This window comes from Cryptotermes secundus, unplaced genomic scaffold (assembly GCF_002891405.2).
Source record: "Cryptotermes secundus unplaced genomic scaffold, Csec_1.0 scaffold757, whole genome shotgun sequence".
Lineage (NCBI taxonomy): Eukaryota > Metazoa > Arthropoda > Insecta > Blattodea > Kalotermitidae > Cryptotermes > Cryptotermes secundus.
The window spans coordinates 19,351-32,869 of record NW_019729905.1 but is presented as its reverse complement, the minus strand read 5'-3'; the positions used below and the strand labels follow the sequence as shown (position 1 = coordinate 32,869).

Here is a 13,519-nt window from a genome sequence, read left to right as displayed (position 1 = left end):
GAAAGAAGTCACATGGAGCTAAGTCGCATGAAGCTAAGTATGGTGGGTGGGGAACAGCTGCCATCTCGTTTTTAGCCAAAAATCCCTGCACAATATAAGCCGTATGCGGTCGTGCGTTGTCATGGTGGAGTACCCAGTCGTTCGTGTGCCACCTCTCTGGACGTTTTCTCCTCATGTCCTCCCTCAAACGCCTTAGAACATCGCGATAGTACTCTTTATTGACTGTTTGACCAGGAGGGACGAACTCCTTATGAACAATCCCGTCAATATAAAAAAAAAACAGATCAACATGGACTTAATGTTGCTCTTGACTTGTCGAGCTTTTTTTGGCCGAGGTGAAGAAGGGCTCTTCCATTGCGACGATTGCTGCTTGCTTTCAGGGTCGTAGCCATAAACCCAACTTTCATCACCAGTGACAACCTTCAAAAGAAAGTCTGGATCCTCTTGAAGCTGTTGCTGAAGTTCCCTGCAGACTTCCAAGCGATGCTGCTTCTGTTCATTTTGCAGCAGTCGTGGCACAAACTTCGCCGCAATCCTCCTCACGTTCAGTTCCTCTGGCAAAATTCGTTGACATGTACCATAACTTAGTCCCAAGGTGTTACAGAGGTCTTGGATGGTCAGTCTACGATCTTGCAGAATCAGATCCCTAACTTTTGTGACATTTTCTGGTGTTTTGCCCGTTGACGGCCATCCCGAACGATCGTCATCATCAGTCAATGTTCGGCCATTTTTAAAACGCTTATACCAGTTGTAAGTTTGTGTATGGCCTAAACTGTTTTCACAAAAAGCTTGCTTCAACATTTGGTGCGTTTCTGCAGCGGTTTTCCCAAGTTTGAAACAAAATTTTATACAGACAAGCTGCTCTCAGGTCAGCCATTGCAAAACCGCAAACTCACAGAAACACAACAATGGAAATACGTTCACCAAAAATAAACCCGACCACTCAACTCGACGCCACTTGCCACACTGATTCAAGAAGGATGTGTGAGGAGACACCTAGCGGTATTTCAATGTGCTCACAAGCATTCGCGTGCAAAATTCAAATTTTGATAACTTTTGGATTGCCCCACGTATATGAGCAGATTATAAGTATCATAAAAGAGTTCACTTAGTAGGGAGTATAACCCAGGAGTTTAATTTACTTTACAGTTAAAATATTCATCCAAGGAATAAATAAATTTGGAAAGAAGAAACCTTTTTAGCATCGGTTTGAATAGTTTCATTTCATTACTCAGACTTTTTATATGAGGTGGAAGATGATTATAAGCTCTGATACCAGAGTAGAAGGGTCCTTTTTGGAAAACTGTCAAACATGACGCAAAATGGTGCAAGTTTGTGCTATGTCTAGTACTGAAGCTATGAATCTCATGATTCGATTTATACAGATCTTTACTTTTTATGACAAATAGTATTATCAAGTATATATATTGTGAAAAGAGTGGCAATATATTTAATTTTTTAAATAGATACCTACAGGAGTCTCTAGTTTTTGCATTCATAATAAGTCTAATTATCTGCTTTTGTATCCTAAAGACATTGATACTGTTAGACGTATTACCCCAGAAAATTATACCGTATTCCATGTAGAATGCAAATAGGAGAAATAAATCATCTTATGGGATTCTTGTGACATAAAAATTTTGCTGTCCTAATAGCATAAAAAGCTGAACTTATTTTAGTTACTAGCTGGTCAATATGAAGTTTCCATGATAATGTTTCGTCGATGTGTAAATCAAGAAACTTAATATTTGACGTGTTAGTAACAAGCTTGTTTCCAGAGCATATACTGATACTGGCTTCTAAACTATTTTTTGTCCTGAATAAAAGGTAATGAGTTTTTTTTTTAAATTTAAAGATAACAAATTCGCTTTAAACCATTCATTTATGGCTACAAATTGTTTATTTATATTAGTTTCAAATTCCAGAAGGCTAGGATTAGACATTATGACACTTGTATCGTCAGCATATAGGATAATTTTTGCATTGTTAGTTATTACGTTAGAAGCTCATTTACATACAATAGGAAAAATAATGGACCAAGGATAGAGCCTTGTGGAACACCATGCTTTATGATCTCCCACTTGGAGGAGGTACTATTATGAGTTTTCCTGTTATCTAATACCACTTTCTGATATCCATTGTTTAGGTATGATGTAATTAATGCTTCAAATGTTCCTACGATCCCGCAGTCTTCCAATTTTTTAAAAGTATATCATGGTTGACACAGTCGAACGCTTTCTCTAGGTCACAAAATATACCACCGACGGTAAATTTATTATTCATGGCTAATAAGATTTCATTCCTATCCTATGGTATACATGGAGAAAATTATTTAAACCCTTACATAAACTAATTAACTAACTTCATGGAGCGGGGCCCTTCTTGAGAAGCTGGAAGTTGTGTGGCTATTCAAGAACTTCCGAGTATTTTATGGAACACGAACGTTCATTACCATGTTCATAAGAGCCCTATAATGGCCCCTATCTTCAGCCAGATCAATCCAGTCCACACCACCCCATCTTATCTCTCTAAGACCCATTTTAGGCCAAGCCATAGCTCAAGCGGTTAGTTGCTGGCTTCTCACCGTGGCAGTCCGGGTTAGATCCCGGGTCTGGTCAAGTGGGATTTATGGTGGACAAAGTGGGGCTGGCGAAGGTTTTCTCCAAGCACTTCAGTTCCCCTGCCAATCTTCATTTCACCAACTGCTCTACAATCACCCTCACCTATCATCTGGGGCTGGTACAATAGGCCAGAAGTGGCCGCAGTACAAGGAACTGGTCCCACACCACTAGCATTAAGGAAAAATGAAGACCCATTTTAATATTTTCCACCCATCTATGTCTTGGGGTCCCTAGTTGTCTCCTTCCTTCCTTACATAGACTAGGATTTATTATGGAAATTGGACTTTTGTAACAAAGTTTGGTGGAAGCCTACCATATTGAACTTCAATAAAATCTGTATAGAAAATTCAAAGTCCACTTATGGTATTACATAAATGAACATTATTATGAATCTATATAAATATATATTGCTGAAAATCAGAATGGCAAATAACTTTTATTGAAAATCTGCCATATTGAATTTTAAGGAAATCTGTCCAATGGTTCAGGCCCTGAGAGTAGGTTACAGACAGACAGATGAACATCATGAATTTGTTTTCACTTTGTAAAGAACGCCCAATAATCATGTGAAGTTGCAAATCTGAAGTGCAACGAACACATGCACTGTTGAATGGCTGGTTCATAAATGTTTTGCAACATTAGATATCTGAAACTTCTGTTAACAGTTCTACAGCACACTTCATGAACAATGGAGAACAACAACCTGGTGATGACATAGAAGCAAGTCTTTCACTCTGAGTTTTAACTAAGTATATGAAAATTGGCACCATGATAAGTGGGCCCCTTTTCCCCTTAACAAAGTCTGTCCGGAGACTATGGGTGGAGAACACAGACTTCAATATTGGGGAGAAGGGGGTAAATTTGGCCATGTTTGATTAATTAAGCTTTATGCATAGAAGACATATTGGGGTGTGGAGGTATAGCTCCATGATTCTTGACCTCTGCACTAGATGAAGCTGAATGGTCACCTTCAAGCCCCAGCCACTTTAACCCAAGGAAATCGCCCACAGGACCAATTGGTTAGGATTAGTTAGCCCAGAGCTGGTCTGGACTCTGTGGAGAAGAGAAACATGTTGTACCTGCCATGAATTGAAGCCCAACCTTCCAGCCCCATAGCCTGTCACTATACTAATAGCTATCCTGACTCCTACATATGGATAGAAGCTGCAGACATTTTGAACAGCCAATCACAGACAGCTGATAAGGAGTGGTCCTGAAGCCTAGAACTTGGACAGTAGACTAATAACTTCAACATAAATATGGCACAGAACATCACACTTGGACAGATTCTTTGGAACAATTGAAGCTGTGGAAAAGAAAATACATGGATTTTTTAACTACGAATTTTTGCAGGATGTACATGTCAGGTTCATTGAAAACAGGAACAAGAGAATTAGTAGAATATAAGTTAGAGTTACTTGGAATATAAGAGGACAGATGGGAAAAGGGTAAGACTAAACTATTCCACACCACCAAAAATGTAAAGCTATCCCTGTAACAGGCCATGGAGGCCCATTTTGTTGTGAAATGTCGAGGCTCCCACATTTTCTAGTCAATTAGCTCACACATGGTGGTGAGGCTGTCTGCCTTATGCACTGGCCAGCTGCTCTTTAACCCCAGGAAGATTCCTGGTACTTATTTCTGTAGGAGGATGATTCAACCCCAGGGCCACTGTGCAGCTGGAAGGATTAAGTCAAATGAGAAATTCAATGACTTCATCAAGAACTGAACCTGTGACCTTCCAGCTTGTAGCATAATGCCTCAACTAACTGCATTACCACATGCCCCCTGCACTGAGGCAGCAGACTACATAAATATTTCTATGGAACAATAAATTGTTTTCATGGGCCCTTCATACAAATGGGAAGAGAGCAGCAGTTAAGCGGGTAGACTCTGTCAGCAGAAGGGCATCATGTCTACTGCTGTATTAAGAATCCATTACTGTGTTATTGTTCCAATGTGTATGGTCCAACTGAGGATAAAAGTTATGATTCAAGATATAGACTATCTGTAGAAATGGAACATAGAGTCAATCAAACAAATATGTGTCATACTAACATTCTGTTACAATTCAATACAAATGTAGGAAGAGAAGATATTTTTAAACTGACAATTAGAAATGAGAGTTTACACGAAATTAAACATGTTATAGCAAAGTTTGTACAGTCGACAAGCAGCGGTCGCTCGGTGGGTATAGTTCGCTTCCAGACTAAAACCACGGACTTTCTTTTGTTTTGTTTTTGTACAGTTAACTTGGTTATGTCCAAAAAGAAATGTAAAATCTATAAAATTCCAGTGCTGCAACATTCACATATGCACTTGGGTTTCTGATGGAAAGACACGAGACACTAGTTAGGAACAAATATTTACTGCCAACATGAACATGAGTTAAATGAAAAGAAAACTGAAAGAAAGTGACATACAGATAAATGCAATAAATATGATGTGGGAAAGTGAAGTGTGACATTTTATAAGCATGTATTAACATATGTACATAGAGAGAAGACTGATGACATTAAATTTAGGTATAAATTTGTTGCTACATTATTTGTGCATTAATCTTGTTTCGTCTGGTCTGCAGGACTTGGCCAAATGCTCCGGGTGAAAGGAAATCTGTTTATAAGGAATTTATTACAGAACTGGCAAACAACTGCTATAATAACCTCAAACAGTTTCTGATGTTTGAAGGTAATAAGGCTGGCAATTTACCAAGTGTAAATTATCACGATATCATTGAAAAGGTAACTGAAACCAGAAAAATAATTATAAGTAAGGATGAACAGGAAATTTAGTCAATGAAAATGAAGTTATAAATGAAGACTGTGACTGTGCATCAATCTCATATAAAGTTCTAGATTACATCCTACTTCCAAGGTTGACCAATACACAGACAAAATTATTGGGTAACATCAGTGGGGATTCTGACATAACAGATCAACCACTTATCAGACATTTTGGATTTGTCAGTATTGAAGGGAAAACATAGGGAAAACAGGGCAGTACATCAACTATTTATAGATCTCAAAAGTCTATGACTCTATTAAGAATACAACATTCTCATTAAAATCAATCCAGTTAACTGAAACCTATTCAAACGAAACACAGTAAAGTCTGCATAGATAAGCAGATGACTGATGTTGGATTTGAGGTTATTACAGCACTGACTACAAAGAGTACAGTCATCAGTTGTAATGCTGTGTAGTTCAGAGGAAGCCCAGTGCTTCAGGAGAAAATGTGACCCACATTTTCATGGTTGAAAAAAAAAAGCCAAGGAAGAAACCAGTAGGAGAAAAGCAGGTGGAAAGCTCAGCTTTCTTCCTCCAAACAATGCAACACTATATCCCTAAAGACTGTACTATCCAAATGACTTATGCATTTCCCATTCTGAATGATCTTAATTAAGCAAAGAAATGTTATTGACAACACTGCTACAGCATATTCCATAAGGAGAGTGAAAGAAATTCAGGTTAATTTATTAACCTGAACATATGCCTCATACAAAAAATAACATAAACTAATACAAAGTATGTTCTAGAAATAAACAGATAAAGAATTAAGTCCCATCACCAGAACTTTGTGCAATATGATAACATGATACGAGTATGGAAATGTTAAAATTTTCAGGAACATCAGTAACAAATTAAAACTATATTCATGGCAAAATTAAGAGCCCATTAAACCCATTCCATCTATTATGTGAAATACAAATGCCACGTTATTTTACCTTTTGTTTCATATGGGTGAGACATTTTGTGTCTTACTTTAAAGGAAAACAGTGACTGGAGGTGTTTGAAAATAAACGGCTAAGTAGAATATCTGGACCAAAAAGACAGAAAATAACTTACTGACGTAGAAAACTACATAGTGAGTAGCTTAATAATTTGTATTCCTCACCAAATATTATTAGGGTTATAAAATTAAGGTGGATGAGATGGAAGTAATGTAAATTAATAAAAAAAAACTGTAGTCAGAAACCTCAAGGAAAGAGATTCCTTCAGAGACATAGGTGTAGATGAGCAGCAAATATCAAAATGCATGCTACAAAGATGTAATTCTACATTTAGAGATAAAGAAATTTACCTGAAATTTGACCCACCTTCTTCAAATAAAAGACTGGCATCTGACGTACTATAAATATATTTCTGACTGGTTCATTAATACATCCTGGTAGCGTAGTTGGTTGAGATGCTATGCTACAAGCTGGAAGGTCATAGGTTCAAGTCCCATTGAGGTCACTGGATTTTTTCAATTGACCTAATCCTTCCAGCTGCACTATGGCCCTGGGGTCTACTCAGCCTCTAACAGAAATGAGTATCAGGAATATTCTTTGTATATTCTTGGGGGTGAAGGACGGCCAGCACGAAAGGCTGACAACCTTGCCACCATCTATGAGCTGATCAGCTTGAAAATGTGGGAACCTCAACATCTCACAAACCTATGGGCCTCCACAGCCTGTTATAGGGATACCTTTACTTTTTTTTTTTTTTAATTAATGCATCAGATACCAGACTGAACTCTGCAGAACAGAAGTAATGAAAAGGCTGGGTAGTTCGTTATGAAAGCCCAAGTACTGGTTTGCTTAATGTAGCAGAATACAAGCATAACTGTGATTTCAGGTGGTAATTAAATGTGAAAAGTATTTTAGTAAATGCTACTTCAAGGGAGAAGCTGTTGACTGCTGTGAAATATTTAAACCACTGTTGACTGAGGTTGGGTTCTGTCTGTCATTCAACTCTATGTACGCTGGAGGAACAAAGTAAGTCTGTAACCAGGAAAGTCCAGTACAGATTATTTTCAAATGTTCACCTTGTGTGGGCCAATATTCTTTTGTGGAGAGTCTACAACATTTTAAGTCAGGCTATGGTGGAAAATGTACTTCTTCCGAATATGATTTAGAATATTTATTATTGCTAGTGGGGTGGGACTAAGTCCCTTGTACTGCGGCCACTTCTGGCCTATTGTACCAGCCCCAGATGACAGGTGTGGGTGAGCAATTGGAGCAATTGGTGGAATGAAGATTGGCAGGGGAAACCGTAGTACTTAGAGAAAACCTGCCCCAGCGCCACTTTGTCCATCACAAATCCCACTTGACTAGACCTGGGATTGAACCCAGGCCGCCAAGGTGGGAAACCAGTGACTAACCGCTTGAGCTATGGCGCAGCCCTTTAGAATATTTAAGTGTACTAAAAATGATTTCACAGGGGCCACGCAGTAGCATAGTTGGTTGAGGTACTATGCTACAAGCAGGAAGATTGCAGGTTCAAGTCCTGATGAGGTCATTGGATTTTTTTCAATTGACCTAATTCTTCTGGTTGCACTATGGCCTCAGCCTCTGACAGAAATGAGTACCAGGAATTAATTAAATAATTGTCCTGGGGAGTAAAGCCCAGCTGGCATGTAAGTCTGACAACCTTACTGCCATCTTTGAGCCAACTGTCTAGATCAGTGTGGTCCAACCTTTAGTTACCTGAGGGCCAATCAAATTTTTGTATAGGAAAGTGTGGGCCAGAGACATTAAAGAAAGAAAACGAATTACATATAACTCACTAGTTAAAATATCACTCTATTTTACAGTTGAGAAATCAATGTGATGATTTCCACTGCTTTTCTGATACAAGTTTATCAATGTCCACTGTAAGTTCAGTAAGGCAAAGTCTCAGGCTTGATTCCAGTGAAGCACTTTCAATGCGATTTCTCATTTTTTATTTAATTTGTTTGAGAGCAGAAAAAGCACTTTCACACACATATGTACTGCCAAACAGCGATAACATTTGCAGAGAGAATTTAGGCAGTTTGGGGAAACATTCTTTAGAAATCAGTTTCCAGAAAGTTTCAGGGACATCACACTTTTTAGTCTGGTAGAATGGGTCTGCCTGAAGATCACAAATTTCCATTTGAAGGTTGCAGGGCACCTCACTCACTTCAATCTCCATGGGGTTATTGAACAGTGCAAGTTTTGGTTTTAGGGAGTCAAAATCCTGGAATCTGTCCTGGAACTCTTTCTTGATATCAATTATTATTTCATGAAACATACTACATTTTGTGTCATTTTCTTCTTCTTCTTTCAACTGCTGACAAGATGGGAAGTGTGCTGTATTATTTGCCTTCAGTGCAATTTGCATTACATCAAGTTTTTTTGTGGAAGCCCTCAATATGTCCATAAAGCTGGGAGATATTTTGTTTTTTGCCTTGTAGTTTTAGGTTTAAAGCATTTAGATGAGATGTTAAATCTGTCAGGAAAGCAAGATTATTTAAAAACTGGATTTCTTCCAGTTTTTCTTGATACTCATGCCCAATGTTTTCATTTCTGAGAAAAGCAAGAATTTCATTCCTCAACCCAAAAAACTGTTGCAGGCAATTTCCAGCACTTAGCCAGCGCACTTCACAGTACAATGAAATGTCACCATACTCAGCTTCCAAATTGTCCAGGAATGCAATAAATGCCCTGTGTCTCTGGGCTTTATTGCCTCCCCTTATTAAATTTACAGTATTTACAACAGTTTTCATTGTCTCACTGAGCCTTATAATTTTTCCACAGAGAGCCTCCTGGTGGATAATACAGTGGAAAAACAAACAATGTATGCCTTTTTCTTTACACAGTCCTACTAACCCAGTTCTATGACCAACCACTGCTTTAGCTCTATCTGTTGCAATGCCAGAGCACTTCCCAAAACCTCCATATTTAGAAACGACATTATCCAGTGCACTGAATATGTCAGTACCTTTGGTGCTGGTTTCTAATGATTTTAATTCCAACAGTTCTTCATGAATTTCAAATTCTTCGTTTATTGTTCTGACAAAGATAAGGAGCTGGCTGATGTCAGCTATATCTGTGCTCTCATCTAGAGCTATAGAGTAAAATCCAAATTTTTCCAAAATGCCCTTGAGAGTACTTGAAACTTCACTACCCATGTCATTAATTCTTCTACTTACTGTCTGATGAGACAAGGACACTGTTTCAAAATTTTTAGCCATCTTATTATCTCCAAATGAAGATGCCATTTTTACAGCACATCTTTTAATGAGCTCACCATCCCTAAAACACTTTTTACTTTTAGCTAGCTCTAAACATACCTCATAAGATGCCTTCAAACCAGCAGTGTTTGATGGTTGCTGAAAGATATTCTTCTGTCTAGTTAATTTCAGCTTCAAATCATTAAACACACAACTCCTGGCACTTCCCTGGTATTGGTCGTATTTTGATTTATGCAAGCTGGTATAGTGTCTACTCACATTATACCCCTTCGAAACACTTAAGACTTGAGAACAGATAACACACTGTGGTTTTCTATTATGTTAAAAAAAGTAACTTTCCTGCCACGTGGACTGAAATTGTCGTTTCTCATCTTCAACACGCCGTTTCTTTAGTTCCGACATTTTAGGTAGTACTGAATGAAAGTGAAAATCGCAGCATGCACGCCACAGATTATAACGGTCGAAGAGTGAAGCTTATTATCGAGGTGGCCATTATAGGAGAAATGAAGATTGTAAGGTGCTGCCATCTGATGGGCAGCATTGCCCATGTCAGTGGTGTCCTGCTAAATCTTCTTCTTGTATGCCCTGCAGGGCAGCAGGAAGAAAATAATGTTTAGCATTGGTCACTCTGTCCTGAATTGATGTTGCCAACACTGCTGATGGCATTTCCTTGAATTTTACAAATACGATTTATTCTGTTTACTGTTATTTAAACTTAAAACAGTAAGAAGGGTATACAATTTTTTCCAAATGTTTAATTAATATTTTTTATCCAGTAAGAAGGGCAAGTGCCAACAAAATGAAAAAGAGGGCCGCGGGTTGGACCACACTGGTCTAGATAATGTGGCACCCTCAACGCCTCACAACCCTATGGACCTTCATGGCCTGTTACAGGGATAGCTTTATTTTAAAAATGATTTCACAAACTGTACTTAATTACTTATGCCAGACAGTAAATTATAGAATCACCATTCGTGATTGTTATGCTGGCCGGTCACGGTAGCCGAGCGGTCTAAGGCATGCACTGTCTTTGCTCGCTCGGAAGCCTGGATCATGGGTTCGAATTCCACTCAGGGCATGGATGTTTGTGTGCGTTTCTCTGTGTTTGTGTACAGGTAGAGGCCTTGCGACGAGCTGATCACCCGCCCAAGGAGTCCTACCATATGTCTAAGATCTAGTAAAACTAAAGTGAAACGGAGAGTTTCATGGAGGTAAGCCTAGGCCCAAAGGAGGGCTGCACCGCCAATGAAAGAAAGAAGAAGAAGATTGTTATGTGTCATATATATAATTTCATAATTTAAGCTGTACCTGAACTTCTTAAAGTACTCAGATATTCCTGGCTTGTTCAGAATATCATCACCAAAGATATAATTAAGCATATCATGAGTTTCAGTTGCTTTCTGGCAAGACACATGAAAGAGATTTGACATAAATGCACTGTTTATTGTTATTTACCACTGTAGAATGTCAGCTGATCTATATGTACTGAGCAGTGGTACCAAAATAATGCTTTAACATAGGTTCACTAGGCACAAAAGAATTTGACTACAGTGCCATGACTCTGTACAGAATCATAAAGACTAAAAATTAGTCCTAGAACTTCATCTGCATACACTCTGTTCTATTCCTGCATGCCTACAAAGTAGCAAAAAGAACATATTTCATCATTGAATATGAAACCAGGACCATTCAGTTTACATTGTGCATGGCTGAGGAATCACATGATTCCTGGAAGAAGAAACAGACTTCTGTCCTCTCCAGTGTGCAGATGGCTTTGGGGTTCACCCAGCCCCTCATCTAGTGGGCACAGACGGTAAAGCAGCTGGGGTATGAAATGGACTTCTAATGTCAGTCTAGTGCTCAGGTTAAGAAAGATGGATACCTGCATTCCTCCATACATCATGACTTGGTGATTAATAAATGTTACCAGATAGGAAACTTTTGCATGAAACTTGTACAAAATTAGAATGAACTTAAATGAATTTCAGACATAATTTCATGCATAACAAACATCTGTAACATGTGCCTGACATAGTAAAAGTAAAAAGTAAAGTAAAGCTATCCCTGTAACAAGCTGTGAAGGCCCATAGGGTTGTGAGACGTTGAGGGTCCCGCATTATCTAGACAATCGGCTCAAAGATGGCAGTAAGGTTGTCAGCCTTATGCGCTGGCCACGCTTTACTCCCCAGCAAAATTATTTAATTAATTCCTGGTACTCATTTCTGTTAGAGGCTGAGTCGACCCCAGGGCCATAGTGCGGCTGGAAGGAATAGGTCAATTGAAAAAATCCAATTACCTCATCAGGACTTGAACCCACGACCTTCCGCTTGTAGCATGGTGCCTCAACCAACTNCAATTTCGAAAGCTGCGCGTGCGAAATCCCTGAGGTCGGCATCTTGCCGGACATGCCTTGTCGCGCTAAGCGAAACCTGACCGGGTCTTCCCACTGATGCTTAAGCAGTCTTTTCTGAAAATAATTCGCTCGACTACCAAGGGCTGTCTCCTCGCCTTCCGGCCAGCCGTCTAACATTTCAACTTAAACACACAATCTTACAAAACTAATGAAATGGGCTCAACAATATAGACAATGATTTAAAATCATTTACATAAGAAAGTAGAGGGAATTTAACAGAGAAATGGTCCATACACCTAGTGATGGAAGAGTTCGAATTATTCTGGTAAGTTCTCCTTCTTTTATCAACCACATGAAACATATCAATATTATTGAACATAACTTGAATAACATTTTGATTTCGATGCATACTGGAGTGTGTTTGAAATCGAATACTGTACAATGTATTGTAAATTTCAGGGGTAAGAATTCATCAGGAATGAAATTCAAATTAGAACATATCTATGAAACAGACAGCAAGTGGAGCCTGAGAATGCTAATAGAAAATGGAGATATGAAAGATAACACTCTTAAGCCTGTAAGGGTAAGCCAGTATGATGCATATTTCGTTAAAAATTGTACAAAAATGATTAATAATTAAATACGTAAATTATTCTGCTGAAGGAGAAATAGAGTGTGTTACAATATTTTGTTAATTAACAACACATTCAGAATAAATGCCCCTTGACTTTCTTTCTTTTTGGGGGGGGGGAGGGGATACATAAAATATGCAGTTAATGGACATGTAGACAGAACTGAAGCCTCAAACCACATGATCACAGCAGCTATTAAGACCATAACACCAGAAATGCACAATATATATATCTTGTCTTGATATCTGCCACGTTACAATGCAAATGTGAAATTTCACTAACACAAATTCTAATTATGTGGAGTAATTTTAATTTTTCTTTCATTCATCAGAGACAGAATAGATCAGTTGGTATAGCAACAGGTTGTGGGTTGAACAGCAGGGGTTCGATTCCAGGCAGGTGTAAGATTTTTCTCTTCTCCACAACATCCAGACCAAATTTGGGCTGCACCCAGCCTACCCTATTGGTATTGGATGCCCTTACCCAGGGGTAAAGCAGCTGTGGCATGATGCTGATCACTCACATCCATCCATTGCTGAGATCATAAATGATGGAGATATATCCCTATTTCCCCTCAAGCCTTCATGGTGTGGTGCTTAATTAAGCATAGGGAAAACTTCTTACCCTTTAATTCAATTAAGTGTCACAATCATGAACATGTAACACTTTGTAATGCTGAACATAATTTGCAGGAACTCTGCGTTACCATAAATGCAGAAGCACTAAGTGATCAATAAGCGGCCTCCGTAGTCTAGGGGTAACGTCCCCACCTCATGACTCAAGGTACGCGGGTTCAAATCCAGTGGAGGTCGTGGAATTTTTAAGGGCAGAAAAATTCAGGGAACAAGTCCTCCGGGAGGGACTTTAACCTGTGGGTCCTGTGTCGTAGCTTTACGGCATGTAAAAGAACCTCATGTCTCAAGGAGACCACTGAGCCA

General features: G+C 38.8%; 1 protein-coding gene across 1 annotated transcript in view; it reads left to right on the top strand.

Moving 5' to 3' along the window:
* LOC111865796 (sodium channel protein Nach) overlaps positions 1–13,519 on the top strand; it is a 39,939-nt gene that overhangs the window by 10,837 nt on the left and 15,583 nt on the right. The window contains exons 4-6 of the mRNA XM_033751965.1: positions 5,203–5,362; positions 7,238–7,377; positions 12,409–12,532. Coding sequence (XP_033607856.1) covers positions 5,203–5,362; positions 7,238–7,377; positions 12,409–12,532 — 424 coding nt within the window. The remainder of the gene's footprint in view (positions 1–5,202; positions 5,363–7,237; positions 7,378–12,408; positions 12,533–13,519) is intronic.